This window comes from Anas acuta, chromosome 8 (genome assembly GCF_963932015.1).
Source record: "Anas acuta chromosome 8, bAnaAcu1.1, whole genome shotgun sequence".
Lineage (NCBI taxonomy): Eukaryota > Metazoa > Chordata > Aves > Anseriformes > Anatidae > Anas > Anas acuta.
The window spans coordinates 5,732,125-5,756,343 of NC_088986.1; the positions used below are offsets into that span (position 1 = coordinate 5,732,125).

The window sequence follows — 24,219 nt, forward strand, 5'->3', positions numbered from 1 at the left end:
GGCTATCTAGTTTCATGACATAATGACTTGGAATTTTTCAGGATCTCAAATACCATTTTCTAAACTCAAATAATCCACATTCAGTATTGTCACACCCAACCCCAGATCTTCTTTCTGTATTTTAACTGTTTATACTTACACAATTAAGGACTGCTGAAATAAATCCCATCCATGGCATTTTAACTGCAAATACAGAAAGCTTAGTGTGAAGTAACAGCCTTTGAATTTCATTTAGCACAGTTTTGTGTAAAGCATCCACTCATTTAACTAGGAAAAATCACTTAATGATCTAATACCTGAATTCTAGACCTGTTACCCCTTTACCAGTTTGCAGCAGCATGCCATTACTCATACAAAATACACGTGGTTTACAATAGGAAAGAAACACCTAACACTACCTTTCTTCATGTGAACTGCTCTAGCTGGCTGGCAACCATACAATGTTTTGCCTCATTTGTCAGCTGTCTCAGCATTCACGTTTAAGTAAATGCAAAGAATTTCTATACTGTGAATCAGTACGATGACAAGACTGGATTGCATAGTTTCAGTCTGTGGAATGAACTAAATGATTATTATCAAGAAATCTAATTACTGAGTCATCAAATATGCAAGATGCCAAAAACTACATGAGGCAGAGTACAAATAGTCTACTCAAATTCGACAGAAGATTCAGAATTTGATTTAAAGGCTTTTTTTTTTTTTTTTTTTAATAAAAAAAAGCCCTATGCCGTACCATCCTTTGCCAAAGTCAATACCAAGTGTAGCAGTCAATTTTCCCAAATGGTTTACTAGGACATTTAAACGGTTTGACAAAATTATCTAATTCACTTGAAAATGTTCTAACAAAATCTGACTTCATTACCAAATGTATTTATACTGGCATTATACAATACGGAGAACATTTTTTTCAAATTCTGGTATGAAATATACACTAGACCAAATAATTTACTTTAACTTATATTGATATTAATTAAACTAAAACTGTGTGACTGAGAAATAGTTCAGCATCCAGAAAGAGGGCTTGTCATGATTCGAGTTTAAATATATATTTATTTTTTACTTCAGGTAGCAAAATGTTATTTTAGCATTTCTTGTAGCATATGCCATATATAATGTCTAATTTGGTTTCATTTTGTCCATTGCAAAAGTGGTCCATTTTGATTTGTAGCAGTATGAAGATGGAAGCACAGCTTTTAGTATTAAATCTTAGGTGGATGTTGCACTTGGCTTTCTCTCTGCTATTTTTTACGCTGGTATTATCTAAGTCATCTAAAAATGTACTTAGTTGTATTTGTAGACCAGTTCCCTAAGTTCCAGTTTAAAATGTTTAGTGTGATAAATTATTGGTTTAAATGAAACTGATCTGACTAAAGTTAAATGAGTTTAAGTGGTGGCACAAAGTAAGGGATTTGCACCAATTCAGCTTAATGACCGAACAAGGTCACTTTGTAGGATCTGAACACAGTCCCTCTATAAGTGACTGTGAGGCCCTCGCTCACTCGTGCCGCTCATAACAAACAGCACTTATGTTCTCAGAAGAAGCTGGGGAGACTGACAAATAATAACTTCACCAAGAAGGTGATGTGTCTCCAAGGGAAAGGAAAGCAAAACTATTTTTTATATCCTCCTGTGGCAATTTAGTTCATTTCTGCTCTGTAAACACAACAGTCAATGAAGAACTAGTGAGATTAAGACATCTATGGTGTCCATAGGTGATGATTAATGAGAACTCTGAATCCAGTCTTATAATTATGGTGAGTCTTTAATATCAAGGATTAAGTCATCAGGGTTAGAGGAAAGGGTTTATAGAACTCTCTTTTGCCCAGGCTTCTCACCAGCTAACTGCAAACAGTTCAAACCATGCTTCAGACCTCCCTGAAGAGCCACTTACCCATACAAAATCACAAGAAACAGGACTTAAGAGCAATCAAATGAAAAGAGACATTTTAATCAGGCTGCTTAAACATCAGATTTTTTGTTTGCTTGCTTGTTAGCACCTGTTAATTCAAATAGCACAGAAATACTTCGCTGTAAAGAGGTCTCTGTTAAAAGTTTAGTCCTTCATTTCTCTCTACTTCAAGTAAAACAAGGTACACAGAGCCTCCCTTTTTGCTCAACAAGGGAACACCAGATTTGAAATTCCTGATATTTTTAAGGTTGAATAAAATGCGCAGGATAAAATCCTGTGTGTTAGTTTTTTGTTTGTATTACTGCCATGTTATACTTAGTAAGAAAGGTGTAAGCCAGATCTTGCATTGCTAGAATCTTTGTAGGAAACAAACTTTTACTCTCAAGAAGTACTCTGGAGAACTAAATACCTACACAGTTTTAAAACAGTTCCTAGGACCAAGGAGATGCATCATTCATTCATTGTGAATTCCACTGGAGAATACTCTTCATTTATAATAGAATACACAAGTCAGTGTTTTAGACTTTCTTTCAAAAGCACTAAAACCAATAACAAGAAACAGATATCCCTGACAGCTGAAAACATTTTCAATGGAGGAAGCCAAGAATCCATCATAATTTATCTCAGTGTTATGGACCTGAGCACGCAAAAGGGGCATCAGTACATCTGTACAAAGAAAGAACAATGTACAGGTGCGGAGCTGAGGTTCATGTAACAAAGAAAATCAGTAATTAAAAGCATCTGGTTGCAAATCCCAAGTCATTTATCTCATTGTAGAAAATGTGATCAGAATTCATTTATAATCATGTCCAGATAGGCTTATACAGTTTTTTCCCCCCGTAAAGCAAAATTAGCATTAGCTTAGGCTTACTTCAATAATACGCAGTTAAGAATAACTTAGTGTCTGATCATGGGGTAAAATACTGTTTGGCCATCAGCAGAAATAGATGGACGTGTATTTCATGTATGTTTCTAATAGAGCTGGATTGCCACTCATTAGAAAGCCTAAAAAAAGGGAGTGCTATGATCACAGGGTCACAGAGTGGCTGAGGCCAGAAGGGACCTCTGGGTCCTCTGGTCCAACCCCTGCTCAAGCAGGGCCACTCACAGCAGGGACCCAGACCCATATCCAGGCAGCTTTTGGAAGATCTCCAAAGAGAGCTTCTGGCTCCATCACCCGCACAGCACAGCAGAGCTGCCTGATGGTCAGACAGCACCTCGTGGGTTCCAGTTTGTGCCCATTGCCCTTGTCCTGGCACTGGGCACCACTGAGAAGAGCCCTGCGCCGTCTTGTTGCACCCTCCCTTCAGGCACTCGTAGGCATTGATAAGACCCCCCCTTGGTGACTGCCCAGAAGAGACACTGTAAGCAAAACTAGCTTAGAGTAAAACAGAGACAGGCACAGGAGAAGGAGGGAGTTTAAAAGAGTTGACCAGAGTAAATCAAGAAGCATTTAAAATGGATTCAACCACAGCTCTTCTGAATTATGTTAATGATCTAAGCCATTACTGGTTTTATCTGTAAGTAAATTAGTTTCTCTTTCATTTTGTTTTGTTTTCTAAGCAGAACTTCTGCGGTTAGACGTAAGCTATATACACCAAGCATAATAATTTGTCATGATACAACAACTTGTTACGTTATCTTAACATCTCCCCCTATTTGGTGTAGTGCCTTTTTGGCTGTAAACCTGAGGAAAGCAGGTGTCAGCTACCTGTGAAGAATCTACCTACACCTAGAAGCATCTTCCTCCACACTTGCCAGAGAAAAATGTCCTTAAATGACTAAAATAAGACAGATCAGTCAAGCGTGTAGTACGTCAGATAACATAGTGTAGACAATATCTGTGTTTGATTGCATGTCTTTGTAATTGACTTCCTGGCAATCACTTGAACCTAAGGCAGCGCTCTTTATCTAAATCTGTTTTGATATTTCTTTGAGCACATTAAAAATGATTTTTTATTTTTTTATTTTGTTTACTTTGGTAACGTTTTCCTGCTAGATTGTTAGAAAGAATAAGATTTCAAAGTTCAGTTACATATAGTGCCTTCCACTGTAGTGATTCATCAGCTTCTTTTCAATGAAAATTATTGAATGAATCCTTAAAAATAAAAATGTATTTTATTTTGGCATAGTTCCTATCATGATTACCACGATTAAACTGCTCTGCAGATATTGCATATCAAGTAAGAGCAATTGCAGAGATATTAATTTCACATAGAAAAGCCCAGGTTTATGTATGTGAGACCTTTTGTGTAGGTAGTGAAATGAGTTACAAAATAGTCAGTTATGTTTTATGCCCAACTATGAGACTTGTGTGTATTTGTTAGAACAGATAGCAAGTGTTTCAGTAACTGTACCTGAAGACAAGGTCTTTGCAGAAAGCTTTTGAGTGTACCAGGAAAGGACTCCTCTGGTTCCTGTGTAATTTTCATCCAGAAGCTGTTTGCGTATCACTGTTGATTGGTAACATTATTCTAAAGCAATTAAATGACCTAAGACTCTCAAGTCCTATTAAAAGCTTCTTTGGATCATGTTCTCCATGATGCTTGTGAAACCACTCTGTGTGCTCGTGCACTCACTTGTTGACACTGCTCAGTGAAGGTGCAGCACTGGATTAAAGCGATCCAATGCAGTATTCTGAATTAAGAGTAGTTTGTACTTACCTAGAAGCTAGGAAAAGGCTGACTTTTCCTTAGTCCTGCTTTAAAGGTGCTACACATAGGGGTATGTCACACGCTGCACTAGTAGCAGAGGCAGGAATAGAGTCCAAAGCTCTGACCAGCAGGCACCTCCTCAAGCCAGCCACAACCAGAGCAAGCAAACAGAAAATAAATAAATAAAAAATACGGTGTCATGTCTTGCAGTCACAGAGCAGAGACTGAGTATCAGACAGCCAAATTACTTGTTTGGTTGCTGTTTATAGAAAAGGATAATAAAATGCAATGATGCCCAGCAAGGTGCTCTTCAATGAAGGATTTATAAGATATCAGGGAGAGGGGGGAAGAGAAGAAAGGAAGAAAGAAAGAGAGAAAGAAAAGATTCCTTGCATTCCAGAAACCTAGCCAGAGGCACCTGGCAGTGATTAGTGCAAAGGTTCACCAAACTTCAGATAGAGTCTGTCTTTAAAAAAAAATAGAGGAAAAAAAAAAAAGGGAATGGTATAACTGTTTCCTGAGCATGTGCTGACAGAAATTCCCGTAGGGCAAGACCCAGAACAGAAACACGTGGCAAGAGATTGGGCGCTATCCAGAGACCAGATTAGCAGAGCTTTACACATCATTTTTAATATTATGGGAAGAGATGAAAATCAGTGTTAACTTTTTTTTCTTTTTTTATTAAAAAAAATAATCCCCTAGTCCTGGAGCTCAATTGGACTTTCTCACAATATAAGAAACTGTAAGGCTAGGGGGAGTGAATTTATGAATGAAAGGGATGAAAGGGTTGGCGTGCTGGATTTTATGGTAGAACCTGGTTTCATGGAAACACCTCAAGCTTTGCAACTAACTGCAATGCTTTGCAAGTCACTTACGCTAAATCAGGGAACTTCTTCGCTTTGTGCTTCTCACATTGGTGCTTATTATATACTTTTCTTCATAGTAACATGAGTTAAAAATAATTCTTAAAGTCTAGATTGTGTTATGTGTCAATATGGTATACATGAGAACTTTATTACGTTATGGCCCAAAATCTATAAAAACTTACTTGAGATAAAGGACAGATGTTTTTCAGTCTGGATTTGGTCCTGTTTCCACTGAACTCATTGAGACATGGGTTGAGGTTCTTCATCTAGCTTAGGAATCTGCCAATCAAACCATCACATCATAAAAAGGAAAAAAGAAAAAAAAAAAAAGAAATGACAGTTTTCATATTGGAAACATCCCTATCTCAGATATTTCTCTTTTGTGGTTACATTTCATTCTTAATCATTACTGAAGAATCTTAGTTTGAATTTATTTTCATTATTTTTCAATTTTCAATTTAAGTATTTGCCATATAAGTGTACTGTGTGTGGCTTTTGGCAGTCAAGGCATGATGAACTAGATGATGAAAAAACTCCTCTTAAAACTGCTCTAAATCTGGCTTTACAATTTGCTACTCTGTTAATTTGTCCAGGAACAGCTATTGAACAGAGTGGCTAAAGCAAAGTATAAAACTATTTCTAACTCCAACTAAGTACTATGGATGGATACAGAAACCGTACATTACCATCTTGACAGAAAAATCAGTGTCAATATGTATTTATTTTTGGTTCTGTATTTTATGAGGATATTGAAACAAAACATTTGGTGTGAATTGTGAAAATGCACAAATTCTTATGCACCACCACCTACTTGGGGAAACCAACCCAGGAAGCAGGATAAGTGATTCTGAAGTGAGATAATGGCACTTTTAGCCTCTTAGGTGAGATTGAGGTCTTGTGGAGATCATTGCTAACTCATAGTTTCTTCACACGTCTGTCTTACAATTTAATCTTAATTTTCACAATCAAAAATATGTATGTTACATGAAAATACAATTACAAGAAAATTACATAAAAGCCTTATTGGGATTTCTGTTTGAGATCCTTAAAGGTTCTGTTTGAGATTCTTGAAATTCTCACTTTATAAAATGAGAGAAAACAGAGAAGTATCTTCTGTGGTTTGACATTTAATTAAAAAAAAATCTTCTGTTAAGATCCAGATTTCTGTGAGTTTCTACTAGTACGAGTGGCTTTGCAGTACCTGGCTCTTTTTCTGTGTCTAACACGTGGTGTAACGGCTCTTCATGGGTAGTATCCCATCTGTCTCCAAGAGCTTACCTTAGGAGGGGCCATGAACCAGGTATTTTACAACTGCGTTTAGTTTAGCATGGTGCAGCAATGTGTGCAGTATCACAGACAAAGTATATCATCAACTTAGGATCAGTTCTTCCAGTAGTGTTCTGTCAGTTGCATGGATGATGGAATTACAAAAACATGATTTTTCTGATTAGTCCTTTTACTAAATTGTTTAGTGATGCATCCTCAGAAGAAGAGTGCATTAGCTTTGCAATTCCACCTGAAATCAGAAGTCCCTCAAGACTAGTATTATGTCTTCAGCGCCATCCTACACATGGTGCTTCAAAGGGAATTTGAAAAAACCCACAATACCTGGTCAATCATATGAAGTTGTGTGATGAGTGAAGAGTGAGAATTCCTCTCTGACTTCTTGGGTGATCGGTTTACATCCTGAAGCACAAGATTTGATTACCCCTTGCCTAGCATGGAAATGTTGGTTTTGGCCATTAAATTATTCAATCCCTTTAAAAAAAAAAACAGCTAGCTAGACTGTTTGAGTCTGTGACTTCCTGTGGCTATGAGTGCCACAGGCCACGGCATGCTGTGTGAGCAAAATGTTCCTTTTGTTTTAAACTGACCTGCCTCTCCCTGCAGTGAATGCCCTGTTGCTCCTTTATCTTGGGCAGGGTGGAGAGGAGGCTGGCTCCTCCACTGCACCACTGTAACCTGGAAACTACCTTTTAAGTTCTCTTCTTTTGCTGCCACTCTTCTAGTTTTGGCAGTTTTCCTTTGTGAGAAATCTGTGCCTTACTATTCTAGTGCATCTTTGGCTGTTTTTATCTCTCACAATGACGTAATATATCAAAACTGAATACAGCTCTTCTGGTTTTATTATTATGTAATATATGGTCATTAATAAGTTGATTATTCCTGCATTCAGCTGCGTGGTTCCCTTTCTGTTATTATCACTGCACAACAAAGTTGCATGTTACTCCTACAAAAAATTATTATTCCCAAAATATAGGTTCAAAATCAGTCAACATATACAAGGAGCATAGACTCTTTTGCCAAATAGTCTAATTTCTCCAAATTTGGTCTCCTCTTGCATCCTGTTTCCCACATTCTCAGTATACTCAGATCTGGTCTGAGCTTCTTGCAAGTGCCGCTCTGGGTAGCTTATCAAGGAAACGTATTTTCAGTGAATGGTCACCAGTTCTCCCCCGCTGTCCTCAGGTCACCAGTAAGCATTCTCCTTAGCACTTCCCTTCAGACACACCCCAGCAGGATGCCACAGGAGCCTCCTGGTCCATGCAGTTACAATCGTTTGTAATTGTTACGCAGCAGCACCTTGGTTTGAGATATACACAGCGCTACAGATGCAGTTTTGATACCATGGGGACCCAAAAGAGTTATGGGAGAACTGGAGGTAAGGAGGTAAACTCAGGGTTTAGACAGCTGATCCTCCAGTTAGGGTGTTTACCAAATAAAACAAGGCTTGAGTTGTATATTAGGTAAAGATGCTGCTTCCAGGTTAGGGGGATTTCTGGGCACAAAGCAGCCGTGATGGCTGCCATATAGAAACCTACCCAGACAGCACCAAAAATACAGCAGAGATTTCCAGCCTACAGACTCCTGAGAATCCACAAGCTGTTCCTAAGTGATCCACAGGAGTCTGAGAAGTACCCACTATTATTTGGTGCCAAAGTCACCAAAAGTCTACAGGTGAAAAAGCTTTCCTACCTGCTCCATGCATTAAATTCAACAGTGTTTTGTTTTGTTTCGTTTTGTTTTTTTCCTTCACATAAGGGACATATGGTTTCTGATAATGAAGTAGTAAAAGCTTTGCAGTTTGTTAATTTGTTATTTGAGATAATGAAAACATCTAATCATCAGGCATCCTTATATGACAGGGTACACTGTATCAGCAGAGCAAGCAGCCTGTAAGAACTGCTCATCCTTAGCTTTGTCAACATCAGGGAGATAGGAAAAAGATGTATTCTCTTCAAAAGAAAGATTCAGAATAGTCAGGAGCCCTCAAATTTAATGAATTAAAGAAGGATTCTTCTGCATGTATGTGAGAGGTAGGGATATTTATATATATACAAGTATATATTTATATTTCAGTGCTATATGTAGGCACAGATATATATTAAAAAGACCCAAAAGGACCTGAAAACTTACTGAATTATGCAAGTTACAATTAAAATAAAATATACAGCATATATTTGTTATTAATATCCAAACCAAAGCAAATTGTGGTTGTAGTACAGTATTAACAGGAAATGTACAGGCTATTAGTTATTGAAACATATGCCTGTGCTACTGCCTGGGAATTTTTAATGTATCCAGCTGAGTTTCAGCTTTAAGTAGTTTGCCATTTCTTCTTCCATACAGAAGGCAGCTCCTTTTAAGCTCTTTTCTGCTGCTAATGCATTATATATTTAATTTGTATCAGGAATGATTCCCCCTATCCTTCAACAGCCTGAGTGTCACAGCAACCTGAGCAGCAGGCAAATATTCAGGACAGAATTAAACACAGGGCACTGGCAATGGGACAATTATTTGATGAAGAACTCTCCTTGTGAGTGCCAGGGCACTTGTGCATGCACACACACACAGTCGTATTTTCGGGGCCAGCCTGAGCTGTAGGCATTGTGATGACTATTTTAAGGAGACAATCCCCATGATGGCCACTTGTGCTAATACAGCCTGATTTTTCTGCTGAGCAAAGCTCTTTCCTAGCTACAAACTGTGCCCCAGCGTATGGGAAATGTGAAATTCCCTGCGTGGGAGAGCCTGAGCAGAGCAGAGCAGATTTTACAGTTACCTGCGCAAACCGCTGGGAGCTCTTCACGCAGAGGAGGCACAGCTCGTCGTGTTACACGGCGCGCTCGGGGTTTCGGCTCAAGTTGCTGCGCTGCAAGTTCCTAGGATACTGGCTGCCTGCAGACAGCTATGTTTGCCGAGCTCCAGCACCGTGACAGCGGTGCTGAGTGGAAGCGGGGAGCTGGCACACAGCTCACCCAGCCGGAGCAGGGCCCTGTGCACCACCAAGCCCCTGCTGCCTCCCGGGTGGCTTTGAGGCACGAGCCCTGGCACAACTGCTGAGCTCACGCACAGGTAAAACAAGAATAGGAAGGAGAGTGTGAGTGGGGACAAGCACTTGCCGCAGCACGACAAGCACTACAAGGTGTTGCGAGAGCAGGCATGGGAAACCCAAGACGGGCAGTTGCAGAGTACGTGCTCACCAGGAGCATTTTCCTCCCTCATTCAGCGTGGTTTCTGGCTGGTTGCTGGCCTCGGAGTTTTCAGTACTCTTTTGTTTCTCTTTAAAACGTGTGTGTGGCCATTACCCATATAAATGTCACTATCATGATCTCTTTTAGCTATTACCCTTCCAAAGAAAACAACTGCAATCTTTTAAATCTCTTTTCAGATAGAAGCATTTCCAGGCTTCTAATAGCATTTCTGGCGTGTCGAGGACAATGTCTCCGTGTGCCGTTTGAGCGGGCTGGGGACCGTTCTGTAATTTGTGCTTGTGCTTTGCCAGCACTCCCGGCAGCCCTGGCTGAGGCTGCACCAAGGCTTTTCTGCGGGTCCCAGCAGATAGTGGCAGCCCCATCTTCATGCAGCACTCACCACAGACACACATTGGAGAGAATTTGCAGAGGATACGAGGTGGAGCTGGGCAGCAGGACAGATCAGTTTTGTTAAACTCCTTCTCCACCGAGACGTTTGAGGAGCAGCTACAGCCGCATGGGAGCTGACCTTTGCATTTAGCTGCTGCTTAGCAAATAAACTCGGCATTTTCCCCCGAGCATCTGCTCCTCAGCCGTTTGCAGACTCTGAAAAGCATTTTCTGTCTCTGACCTGAAGAGGGCACAGAAGTCCCCCATTCCCTCACCGACACAGCCCTGCACCCCTCTTTTCCCATGCCTGTAACCCCAGGTGTTTACCCACTGGTAGGGTATGGACCATCCCAGCTCGTTTCAATTTTTGTTGCTGAGTTCTTTTTAATATTAACTTAAAACCAAACTAAACCTCCTCTTCTTCTCACAAAAAAATTATTTTCCAGTTCTTAAATATTGAAAGCCTTGAAAATACCCTTGCCTTAACCCATTTATCAATGCTTGTTTATTTCTTCAGTTTAGTTTGGGATATTTGGGCTCTCTTTGGTCCGCATTATATGCCTTATTTTTCTTCTTTGGGGTGAAGGAGTTATTTCATGATAGGATTGGCTCTGACTGGTTGATTTATTTAAGCCCCTCTTAATAGAGCATCACTGTGACGCTGTGTCACTGTGACAGTTTTGGCAGCATTCCCTTGCTTCTCACGTTACATTTGATTATGCCGTTGTCACAATTAATTCATAGTTCATCTGTATTTACCTCTTGAACACTCCCAGGTAGTGCTTAGCCCTGTGCCCAGCACAGCCGCCCTCCTCAAGTTTTAGTTCCAGCTGCTCCAGCAGCAGTCGTGCAAACTGGTGAGAAACTGCTGGCCAAAGCATGGCGTGTGCCCGAACAGCTTGTACAGTGCCAGAGGAAGTCACCAGGCTTAGTTGATTCTTTGTACTCCTGCGATGGTGTGTGCTGCATATTTTTTCTATCTAGGTGGCATAGATTATAACCTTCCATGGCGTTTTTATTTCTCCACCTCAGGCCCTGCAGCTATGAAGATTCAGCAGCGTGGCTCCAAGGTAGTTTCTCTGGGGTTTGAAGGGTCCAGCACTGCCCCAAGAGACATTTCCTGTGTTTAGCTAAGGCTCCAGAGACGGCAGAGGGTATATGGTGGATGCCTGTTCCATTCAGCCCTGTGGCCAAAAGACTTCTCTGGCAAAGGCTGGGCTTCTTCTGGGGCTGCTGCCATAGCTGGCCTTGGTGGGATGGGCAAGCCATGGCCAGGAAGAAGCACAGCTGTGACTCCACCAGCTGGAGGTGTGCTGAAGGCTTTTGTGGAAGTGGGTTAGTGGGGCTCTTCCTCAGCTGCTCCAGTTTGCTTTGGGAATGCCGGGTCTGTCCCCTGAGCGGGACTGCCCCATGCTCCTGGGCTGGCCCAAGTCCCAGACGTCGGAGGAATTTTCCATCTGGCAGGAACCAACCTGTCCCTGCCGTCCTCTGGGCAGTGCCGCCAGAAGCAAACCCTTACTCAGGCCTTTTCTTTGAAAGGACAGTGCCATCTGTTGCAGCTCTATTTGTATTTCTTGCAGTGAAGTCTGAAAAATACCATGTGAGGAATGACTGAAAACTGATGCTTTTCCTTGTCTTGGCTGAAACCTGGGTGTAAAGCTTTACCCTGCTACAATGGCTAATGCACTTGAACAATGTACTTGCATTTCCTCATTCTAAGTATGTTCCCCACTCCTGTTTCTGGGCATGTTTCTCAGCTTACACAGTTTTAAATTAAAACTGACCCGTGTCTAAGTTGCTTTCTGAGGAGTGATGTCATTTTGATTCTGTCATTACGATTAGTACAGGAAGTCAGCGTAAAGGAACATAAATCATTTTCTAACTGCCTTCCCTGCTAATGAAGACCTGAAAGCAGCACTGCTTTACCATGCCTTTTTTTTTTTTTTAACAACATAATTTATATCTGCAAAATAAATGTTTCCATAGTTTTGCCATCATGGAAATGAGGCCTTTCAAGTATTTCATTTTCCCATATTGTGATGTGATATGTGAAGTTTTTCTGAATTTTCTTTTTCTAGGCTTGCTCCCAACATAATCCCTCCGCTTGTCAGCCCCCTGAAAGCATTAGTTCCACCTTCCCTATTGCAGAAGCACGGCTCTCCATCATCGCACAGCCAGTCACCGAATGGGCAGCAGTTTTCTGGAATACCAAATAAACCATACGCTCAATTTCAAAACCAGTCTGTACAGCAGGGATCTCAAGGTAACTCTTTCTTATTTATTTATTTATTTTTAAAAAGTTGTTAAGCTTTCCTGATTTGTAGTTGAGGAAAAAGAACTGATTTCAGTTTTTACATTTTCTGCCAGTATTGTTGTTTTAAGGGAGTGACAGCATTTTAGTGGGAACTCCTATTTTAAGATGGTTTGTTTCATACAGGGTAACATTTTCAGACCGCTTCGTACTGTGATATCATATCATACTAGGGAAAGCTATCACAACAGCTGATCCATTGCATTTATTCATTTTTTAAAAAACATGACTTCAAAAAGGTCTCCTCACAAGAATGAGTTATGTCCCCAAATAACTCAGTGATATAATGATCAAGTGAACTATTTAGCCCTGTCTCACTCCTTGATTGTCAGTAACATTGCTCTCCCAGCACAGCTGGCTGTGCACCTCCTCTGACTGATTAGCCAGCCTTCAGCCAGACTGGAGAGAGTGACCCTGGCAAAGCAAGAGTCATTTTTCGTTTGCTTGCTGAAATAGGTGGGGTGAAGCACACTTGGCAATGCCCTGCTCTGTCCATTGGTGGTGCTGTACTAGACATGAACTTAGACAAAGAAAAATGATTTTACTATTTAATATTTGGCAGTTTGGCTTACGTATTATATAATATAGTAATCTGCAAAGGCACTTTGCATAACTATAGAGTGTGAGCATGTTTTGAGGACAGGAATGGGAACAGCTAAGCAGCTATCCTACTGCTTAAGGTAAAACTTTATGTTGAGAATTTATTCTTTTTGATGAGAATTTGTTTTCCTATTCCACAGTTCTGCTGGGGGAACTAATTAATGTTTCTATATTTTTTGAGGTACAAATTAGCAAGTGATATTATTATCACAGATTCTTCCAGTAACAGGAGCTTGCATACTTAAGAAATATGTCATATAATCCAGATGGTATGCTGCTTAAGCATGGTGAATATTCACAATAAAGAAGTGTGCAAGACATCTGTCTGGTCACGAGTATAACCAAGCATATGAGTTTATACAGGCAGATAACCAGTTTTTTTGAAACTCACTCCACAGCTGTACTGTCGTTTGTATAAGGTCATTTTTGGCTGGCAAAGTATCACATGTGATCAATTTACCAGTGCGTAAAATAGGTTTGCTTTCTCTGAAGAAATTCTAAGGCTAGGTCTGAAACGCAGGATTTTAACACAAAGCCAACGAGCAATTCACAGCTGTAATGGGGTTCTGTATCCCAACAGTTCCCTCTGCCCTTCAATCTCTGAGGACTCTTTTTGCTCTTTGGTTGGACTGCCTTAGTCTGAAAAGTTAAAGCAGATTATATTAAATGATTTGTGCCAAAGGAAAAACTAACTCAACCTGATGCTCAACAGATTACTCAATTTAAAAAGATTAACTCTGTGAGGGAAAAGTGGCAGATTTATGATAGCATATAATGATATATGATTATGTTACTATAATGAGCTAAATAACTACAAACCACAAGAGGAAAGTTTAGCAGCTCATTACTATGGCAGAAACAAATGCATAGACAGAAAAAGTTTTGAACCACTTAAATAAATTGACTTTATTCCTTAAGAAAACCACATTTCCTTTTGAATGAATTGTTGCTTTCTAAGTGTTATGTCGTGTGGTTTTGAAAAAGCAATAATTTTCCACTTTGGCCAAATGTTGAAGTATTATTATAAATTCATTATGGAAATGGTCATTCAAAAATCAATTTTGATTAGCAGCCTTTGAAATCAATTGATCTGTAACCTGTACTTAGCTATACTTGCTGTAAGTCTTTTTTGACTCTCAGTTCATTAATAGCACTTTTTTTCTAATGGAATCTGTAGGAATTTTGTAGTTTTGATTTTTTACTGAACAAGGAATACTCTCTAAGTTTACCTGTAGAACTAGGAGCCTGTATAGAAGCACATAAATACTGTGGATCTGCAGTTTTTTTCTAAGCATCGAGCTCCACCAAGCTGGTAGCAGAAATATTGATAACGAAAGAATAATAAACTGACATTATTTATATGTTTAAAGCTGGTAGTAGTAAGATCACATGGAAATTATTATATGCTGGAAGAATTTGGCAGGCGATAGAATCCTGTAGTTATTTATACCTGACGTGCCTTCTCCTCAGAAATTTTATGGAATTTGAAGAGTTTAGATTTATTTGTACATACATGTAAATGACATGACATAACAAGATGGAATTTAATAGACAGATTTCAATTATTTGCTTATTACATCATTCATTTTAAAGCTCCTTCAAGTTTTCTAGGTTGTGCCTTAGAGAAACAGAGGCAGCCAGTGCACTGTGTGAAGTGGCTAACTGCAGCTTTTCTGTCACAAATTATTTCAAAGCAAAATTTTAGCTAAATGTTATGCTTGGAACTCAGTTTATTCCTTTATTAACTGTTATATTTCTACATCTACTGTACATAAAACATTTAATAGTGATCATTTAAACTGACAGGACATTTAGTAAATTCTTCACTTGAAAATTAGCCTCAGAAAATTTGGTTTAAATCAAACAAACTGAAGGAAAATCTGAAATGCATGTGGAAAAAAAAATATTGGTGAAGCACTTGTTGCCAAGTTGGTGCTGTGCTTTTGCTCTCCCAGAAGGAGCAGTGATGTTTGCACCAGACAAGCCTCCCTGCCTACTTCATATTTTAGCCACCAAGGAGAGTTTGAAGAACTTGTAAAAAATATTCCCATGTTTTATTTTCACTAATCAACCATATGTAGCTGCTAATTGAACCATTAGTTATGGGACCTTAATCATATCTTAGCTCCTAATATTTTCTGAGGTAGGTGGTGGGGGGTAAGTCAGGTAGAAGCAAAGCATTTCAGAAAACCTAAAGGAACTGTAACTGAATTGGGACAGGAAAACAAGACTTAGGAGAAGCCACTGAGGGAACTGGGGCTGTTTAGTCTGGAGAAACGGAGGCTCTGGGGAGACCTCATCACTCTCTACAGCTACCTGAAAGGTTGTTGCAATGAGAATCATAACATCATAGAATAGTTTGGGTTGAGGAGGGTGTCAGTCTCTTTTCTCACGTGATAAGTGATGAGTCATGATAAAATAGTCTCAGGTTGTGCCATGGGAGGTTTAGATTGGATATTAGAAAGAATTTCTTTATGAGGAGGGTGGTTAAGCATTGGAACAGGCTGCCCAGGGAAGTGGTGGAGTCCCCATCCCCAGAGGTATTGGAGAGGTGTGGACGTGGCATCAGAGGTGGGACTCGGTAGAAGGGGTTATGGTTGAACTTCATGATCGTGAAGGTCCTTTCCAAATCAAATTCTATGATTGTATGATGAAATGGAATGAACCTTTCCTTACTACTACATGTTTTAAACACAGTAAGGTCTATCTTGTATTGCATATGTAAATCAACCACTGTATTGTCTGCAAACATCAATTTCATTTCCTGTGGTTGTGCAACATGAATGAAATCTTATCTGGCAAGGGTACCAGTTGTTACAAAAGTCCCTGTGGTTGCTTTAACTCACATGGCCTTTCCATCTTGTCTAATGACTTTGGTTTTCAGGAACACTTAGCATTTCAACAAGCTGGCAATCTTCCCTTTTTATTAGTGTAAAAGTTGCCAGAGGCTCAGATCGCTGAAGCAGACTGACTGGCCTCTTGAGTCACACCAGGCTATGGAGGGCCATCAGCAAAAGCCAATCAGCCTCATACCGAAAGAAACTCTCCAACTGTGCTGCTGAAACAGCGGGTGGGAGAATAGAAAGTATAAAAAAATTCATGGAGAAAATCTTACTGACACAGCAACTCCCTGATTCTGCTGTCGTGCAACCTGCAGATATGCAGCTTCAGTCATTCCAAGACTGATTTCCACCTTTCAGGATTGACATTCAACTAGTTACATATTCAAATAAAACTTTTAATACTGTAAGCACAGTTCTTCCTACCCAAGTGTTGTTTCATCCCCAGTTTAAGTGCAGGGGCAGTTTTAGTCAAACCGCTCTTCCTGTAGCCATCGCACTGCCTTTTTTCACACACGCATGGAATGCCTCCCATAAAGCCTCCATCCCTTTCTTTATAGAGCCCTACTGATTTCTCATTTCTATGAAGCTGATGACAAAGGAAGTAAGCTTTTATTATATTGCTGAGGTCCAGAGGGTTAAAAGCCCCATCTGTAAGAGTCACGGTGTGCTTTACTTGACTGATATTCTTGCTGCAACCTTTCCCTTCCTAAATCTGTCCTTTTTCTCTAGTTTGCTGCCTTTATCACATCTGCAGGCACATTAGGGCAGGAATGGTGTATTTCTCTGTGTTTTCTTTGGGAAGCACTTTTCAGGAATTTGAGCACATACAACAGTATGTTCCTACATACTATTCCTACACTAGTATTTTCCTACATTGTGCCTCTTCACTGGACAGTTCCGGTATCACTTTTTGCACTGCCTTTTCAGATTATCACTCTGTGATGCCGATGGATAGATCTGCAATCGAAAAGAGAATTTGATTGCTTATGGCAGCTCTTCTCCAGACTTCTGATTCTGAGGCAGACAACTGCCTTGGATATTTTTTCCTGAGCAGCTAGAGAGTGTAACTTAAAACACCGCAAAAGAAACCTTCAGCTATAGGTCTTGAGCAAGTCCTGGAACCACCTAGTTTCAATCCAGTTCTGTCATGCTTGGCTGTTCTCGGATATTCTAAGCCACTGTGCCAGCACTGCAGATCATAAAGATTTTAATTGATTTAACAAAGGCAAGCTAGGGAGCATGACGAAAGGGCAGCAATTACAGAGACAGAGAAAATACACATCATGCCTTCCCCAGAAGTGATGTGTATAGCAGACATTCTAGAAAAGGGTCTTTTTTCTTTTTCTCTCCCTCTAGTAGTGCATATAAATGCTCTCTGCAACCAGCTATACCTCATCTGAAGCCAAGTGTCTCATTTTTTTTTCACTGCTCATCTCAAAAGGATATGTTTTTAGAAGGCTTACAGCAAGGAGTTCATGCTTTGTAAACAGAAAAGTTGGGGTAATTATCAAAAGCCAATCAATAAAGCACTGTACCTAAAACCACATCAAAAGATGGCTTTGCTACCTCTCCTAAGAGCTTCTTGCTTTTTTGAGCCAGACTCTCCGGTCAGTAAATAGAGGTGGCTGTCTGTTTATTCTGAGGAAAGGCATGCATCATTTAATACTCTGCTTTCCAAATTTCTGGGCCACCTTCTGCATAGCAGCAAAAAATGTACAGCTTCAGCACAGTGTGCTTAGTGTCTTTATCTAATATAGTCATCCATTAGTACATCACCAATCATGGGTATCAACAATTTATTATTTTTTTGTGGTGGAGGATCACAGGTTTTCAAGAAATGAATCATCTAATCCTTGCAAATACTGCCAAAACACACATTAAACTGTGAAACTTCAGAGCAAATCTTTCACCACTGGATGAGTTCATTGCATTTCCACTAAAGAATTGCCTCACTTAGCCTTATTTATTACCATCGGAGAAAAACACGACCAGAATTCAGACAGGCCCTGAACTCTGCCTGATGTTATCTACTTGATCAAACTTTGGTAGTAAAAGGTAGAAAAAGGGAGGAGATCTGTCTTAACAGGAAGAAAATGTATACACTGCATGATTTGTAGGGGACAAATTCTATCCTGTACAGCACCTGGGCACCCTGGTGGCAGGGATGGGCATTATTGTATTTCTAAGCAAACTAAACAGCTGCACAACTGACCCAGCAAACCTGGTCGTGTGCTGGTGAGTGGAGCAGTGCTGACTCCTGTCAGCTGCAGAGCTGGCCATGGCTCTGACTGAACTACCTGAAGCTTTTGCAGTTGGTCTTTGGGAAGTGTTCCAGTCTAACTGAAGAAGACTGGGCAAGAAACAGTCCTCATTTTTTGTGGCAATTTGGGAAAAATCCTGATGGCACATTCTACTAGACTTTAAGCCTGACTTGGTTGACTTCAGTCACCTATAAGGGAAGGAACATCACTTCAGAAGGGACTTTAGGAGAAGACAGGAAAAGGGAGAGTTAATCTCAATGTGCAATTAGTGTGCATTGCATCTGGAGTCAGGAAGAGGAGAGGCTGTTGTGACAGAAGGAATGAGGAGAATTAAATCAGGGCATGTTTGGTGTAAATTTTGTGGCATGCTTTGAGGTCATCCTTATGGGAGCAAATATCATCTTTTAAGATGCTGGCACAAACTTGCAAGTTGTAAAATTCCTTCCTCAGCAATTAATTTGTCATTTACTACTAAATATCTTCTTTGTTGTTTGCAACTCATTCACAATTTCTGCAAGCAAAAACAAAACTACTGATCCACCAGAAATAAATATGAATATATATAAAAGCAGGAGATGAAAATTCAGGGTACAAAAATCACATGCCCCAATAGCAGAATGACTGAAGCAGCCAGAGACCCTGCAGATTTATCTTGGCACTTTGCAGAAGCAAGAAGCAAGTAATCTCTAACTGAGCCCTAAGTCTCCACCTGATGGCCACCTGGAGACAGACCTGCACCTCTAGTTTGATTCTACTGACCATGGCCATCTGTATTCACTGAAGAGTTTTCACTTAAAATAAGAGGAGTCTGAGAAAGGAGGGGTTTAAGGTATTCTTAAAGGTATTTGGAAGAAAAAGTGCTGTTTCCAGCAGCGCGTAATGCACCTTGGATGAGAAAAGACTTTACTCTGCTGCAAATAGAGCAGTGTTATTCATTTAAATATTGCATTATTGTATTAAAATCAAAAGTAATTCATTATAGAAGCATTCCCTTAGGGGCTGAGCTTCCTGGACCTGATCCAGTGAAATACTTATTACTCCTGTTTGAACACAAGTGGGCTGTTGACTTCATTCATCCAGTCTCTTCTATTGCTTGAAATAAAGCACATCCTTAACATTTTTGCTTGATGGGGATTACAGTCCACAGCACCTTGTGGGACTAAGTCTGATGTAGCTTTTCTATTATTGCGCCTTATAGGATAGCATGATCATTTTTCCATAGTTAAAACTGAGGAACTGAAGAAACCCCACAATAGTAATGAAATACTGTGACAGAAATGGAGCTAATACCCTTGCAGTAGTGTTAAAATGTGTATGCAATATCTGTTTTCAGGTTACCAAGGCAGCTTTCACTCAATACAAAACTGTTTCCACTACGGAGACTGCTACAGAACAATGGACCAGTCTGTCACCAGTGATGTGCTAACAGGGGAATCCCATTGCTTCAATCCTCTGAGACAGAATGGCTATCACATACTCAATGCACCTTTAGCTTCAACAGGTAATTTTTTTTTTCTGCCTATAAAGAATTACCCATTTATTTTTAGCAGGAGGGGAAGAGAACACATTTTAAAGTCAGTACTATTAGAAGAATATGTTTGCACTAGAAACTATGTCACTGCAATTCATCTGAGTCTATAAAAATCCCACTAGGAAAGCAAATTTTTCTTTAATCCAATATTGGTTTGACAGACAAATTCTCCTTTCATTATGTTGGATATTACAGGGAACGCACAGCTTCAGGAGAGCTGACAAACAAGACATTTCTCACATTTATTGTGTGGGGTGTTCATAGTACATGTCTTCACATATGCTCAGGCAGGCTTTTATAATCAGACAGTAGTTGAGAAGACAGCAAAATACTGGAGAAAATAGCAGCTGGAGCTTCATGTCCATCTACGAATAAACGGATGGCTTTGCTTTACAATACTGATGTTTACAAAATGGAAAGACACTGCTTTGGGAAATTTGACTAAAAATATTAGTTAGTTCCTTTTTGTTTGGAAGTCCCCTTTTATTTGTGCTGGTCATTGTTTGTGCTGTGCACATTCATTGCAGTTGTATTTCCCTGTTCAGCTACATATTTGCATAGTGTAAAATTTTCAATAAGTTACAACAGCTAGAAGACTATAGTACTTCAATATGTAGGCATTCATTTTTATAAAGCACTTCTTCTACTTTTAAAACCACAGTTAAGAGTTGACAGAATTACTGAAATCAAACAAAATGTGAGTATTGTCAGAGCCATGAAATAGTATCATTTACCCCAATCTTTACTTACGTATCTCCAAGAAATTTTTCATGTTGGAATTCAGGAGGGCATCTCAGCTAAGGACGATACTAAAAACATATGTTTAAATGCTTTTTGAAATGGGGTCTGAGTCAGACCACAAAATTAGAGTTGACTTTCCTGTTTGTTTTGTATTAAAGGAGACTCTGTTCAGAGAGAGCATGCATGCATTTGCCTGGTGTTCTGTACTAGAAAGTGTATGCATCAGTGACTAGCACAAGGGAAAAGTTTAAGATGAAGTTTCAACTTCAACTTTGAATTCTTTTGTGTTATTCATAAGTTTGATGTTACTAAAACATAGTTTTTTTCATGTTAACATCAAATTTCAAGTTTAGATTGACACACTACAATATTTAAAGAACAGACTAAATAAACTTTCCCAATGAAATTGTAGGAGCAAAGAATAATGCTATGGCAAGACACCAACTTCAACAACAGTTGATTTTTCTCTCTGGGTCTAAACTATTATGAAATGTTTCTGTGTAATATTTTTGTTTTTAGAGTGGTTATTGAGGTATGCAAATACTTAGAGGCTGAAACAAATATATATACATATGTGAAATATATAAATCTTATCTCATCATTTTGTATGTCAAAAAGAACCATTGAGGTTGGCAAGATTCATCAAGGCTATGTATTAATTTTTTTTCAGGCTTTTATAGCACCATTAATATTAAACGAGTTCTCATCTCACAGGAATGCCAAATGTGACTGGCAAACAGCTGTTCCATGAATCACATTAACAGTCAATAAATTTTTATTTTCTGTTCAGGAGTTTGGATAGTTTACTCTATCTGGAATCTAATAATGATTTCTGGGTGTATGCTTATCTTGGGTTTTGTCCATCTGCGGTTGTGCATCCACCCTGTGTACAGGCTCATCAAATAGAAATTAGCATAACATAAACACTCACAAAGCTTATCAAAATACCAGTCACTCCACTTGGACTGACACCCAGCACAGGGCAGATAAACAGGCTGACTTTCTCTTTCAGGGTCTTTGGCCATATGCTGCATGCCAGAATTCTGCAAACAGCAGAATTTGACCCGTAAATGAGTACGTCGTAGGAAAATGCAGAACTATAAATACGTAGAGAATTTTATCTCCAATAATAAAACCAGCCCTAATAGTAAACTACCTGTCATTAAGTTCTAAGGACTGAGCTGACGGGACTCCAAGACTGCCTTTCCCAGCAGTGCTGGATAGCCCGGAGACCTCACCTAAAAGCCTGGAGCAGTTAGGTTCTGCCACACCTCGGCACACACATGTGCAGCCTTAGGCAGGCTGAAGAGATGAGATATACTGAACAGAAGGAACAGCCTCATTTTATAGAGGGGGAGATCCTAACAAGAAGGATCTTAAGAAGAGAGATCTTAACAAGAAGGATTGTGCTCCATGTGTTGCCTCAGCTGACTTAGTGCTATTGATGGTTATTGAAATTGTGCTAGGTGGGCTCTGTGGGCTGGGGGCAGGGGTCAGAACCCTGTGCCGAAGCTCATCCAGACACTTTCTTAAAGACCCAATCCAAAGCAGGTGGTACAGGCAAACCTGCTCCTTACCACAGGGATGCACAGCTCGGGGCATGTTACAATATCTCTGGAGGGTTTTCACTGTGAAAGGAGAAGGACAGAGAAACTCCTCCCCACCAGAATGGCTTTCTGGTAGCCTGGTAAGCGCCAGCCACCTCAGACAGGTGAGGAGCCAGCAGCATGGTGAGCTTTGGTGGGCTGAGGACAACATGGTGCACAGCTCCTTTCACTTGTCCTGTGAGCCTGACCCAACCCAGACACCACTTCCAGACCTTGGCTCTGTAGTATGGAGGGATACAACAAATGCAGGATCCAAATTTCTCCAGGACCTTAAGCTTAAGAGCAGCTGGGAGACACATGGAACATTTTCGTAAGTGCCATTAAAAAGAAAAACATACAAAACAAGAGGACTACATCACTTTTAGCTCACACTTACTAGGATCCTTGCCCATTCATTGTTTAGACATCCTATTCAGATAATAACTGTAAAGTCCCGAGGGAGCCATGCTCTGATACTTGCACTTCACTTGCAAATGGGTAGCTGTCCGCAGAAATGAATGGGAGCCTCATACACTATGACACAAGTGCCCGTGGAGATTAGTTTGTGTATCTCCTGGGTAAGGCTTTGATGGTAAATCCTATTGTCTTGTCATTAGCGCTGTGCTGTGCTGCATAATCCCAGGCCTCAAACCAGGCTTCCTTCCTTATATGTACTGCTGTTAAATCGTGTCCATACAACTTGTCACGCTTGCAGGCTATGAGGCAATCTCTGAAGCTCAGTGTGCGTCTGAAGACATGGTGTCCAACGGAACCGACGAGAACGGATTTTTCCAGAACAGCGCCTTTGATCACTGCTTGAATCACATTCCTCCCATCTATACAGATACCTAAGAGCAGTGCTGACCTTCCTTCCTTTATTATACCTATAACTGTGTATGTAATAACAAAGGTGTTGCTCAAGTACTTTTATTTAGTCTGTATCCCTATATGTGCTCATTTAAATAAACACCTCACATTTACCAAACCATTTTATACATGAATAGTCTGTATAAGATAATATTGGAACCTGTTCCTTTGCTGTGGCACTTTGAAATTCATGCTTTAAGGGAATGAGGAGCATTTCAAGCAGCTTGTTTTGTAAGTTCTCTCCATAAAGTGTAAATGTAAGTTATATAATAAACTTGTAAAGATTTTTTTTTCCTGAAAGGTATGTTTCAGTTTGAGAATGTTGGTCCCTTTAATCAGTTTTCACTTAACTCATTGGTCAATTATTTTCTTCTTTTTTTTTTTTTTTTAACTAAAAGGATTTTTTTAATCACAGACCTCATGTATATAAAAATCTTTTGCTCGGCTGGTTTTATATTTTCAGTTTTACAAGAAAGCATTAAAAACTGGAAACAAGTCTACTGTCATTTCTTAAAACTATCGGTCTGCCTGATGAATCCTCATATCACATTCCTAACATGCCCAGCAGTGATTTAAACCAAGCAGCGACATTTCAGCAGGTGTGAAATTAAAGCAGCTCAGGTGTACATGGGGAAAACCAAGGGGCCTGCAGAATCCCAGTGAAAGAGCCAGAAGCTGCCCATGCCAGGAGCAGGGCAGCCCCAGGCAGCTGTCCTGTGCCTGTCAGAGGCAGGGGAGCTCACCTGAAATGCTGCTGATGCCCAGCACCACCAGGTAAATCTCCACAGGTACCACCACCAACTCCCAGACTGAGAATTAGTTCCTCTCTGGCAAATTCCCCTTCACCTGCAGCTCAGTTACCTGAGCTACTGTGGGGCACCACTGAAAAGCTCACGTTGGGTCAAAACCTCCCAGTGACCAAGGGTGGTGCTTCTCCTTCACTCCCTCCTCCTCACTACCAGGAGCTGCTTGGCAGCCCCGTGCTCGTGCAGTGTTGTCGAGGCCCTTCCCTTGTGCCAGGCATGCCAGTGCTAAGCCCCAGCCCTTTGGTTTTCAGGCCCATAAACCAACTAGCTGCCCCCCACAGGAACAGCCTACACCAAGGAGCAGCTGCTAGAAGATGGCACACCCCCCAAAAGGACCGGCAGAAAAATGTCAAGCACCTGGCTTCAGCAAAATAGTAAA

General features: G+C 40.2%; 1 protein-coding gene across 3 annotated transcripts in view; it reads left to right on the forward strand.

Annotated features, from left to right (window-relative positions):
• The window catches only part of GLIS1 (GLIS family zinc finger 1), a 189,419-nt gene extending 165,889 nt beyond the window's left edge, over window positions 1-23,530 (forward strand). For all 3 annotated transcript variants that reach the window (XM_068690615.1, XM_068690614.1, XM_068690616.1), the window contains 3 exons: window positions 12,373-12,557; window positions 19,643-19,810; window positions 22,883-23,530. In XM_068690615.1, the coding sequence (XP_068546716.1) occupies window positions 12,373-12,557; window positions 19,643-19,810; window positions 22,883-23,019 (490 nt within the window). In that variant the 3' untranslated portion in view covers window positions 23,020-23,530. The remainder of the gene's footprint in view (window positions 1-12,372; window positions 12,558-19,642; window positions 19,811-22,882) is intronic.
• Window positions 23,531-24,219: the final 689 nt, after the last annotated feature.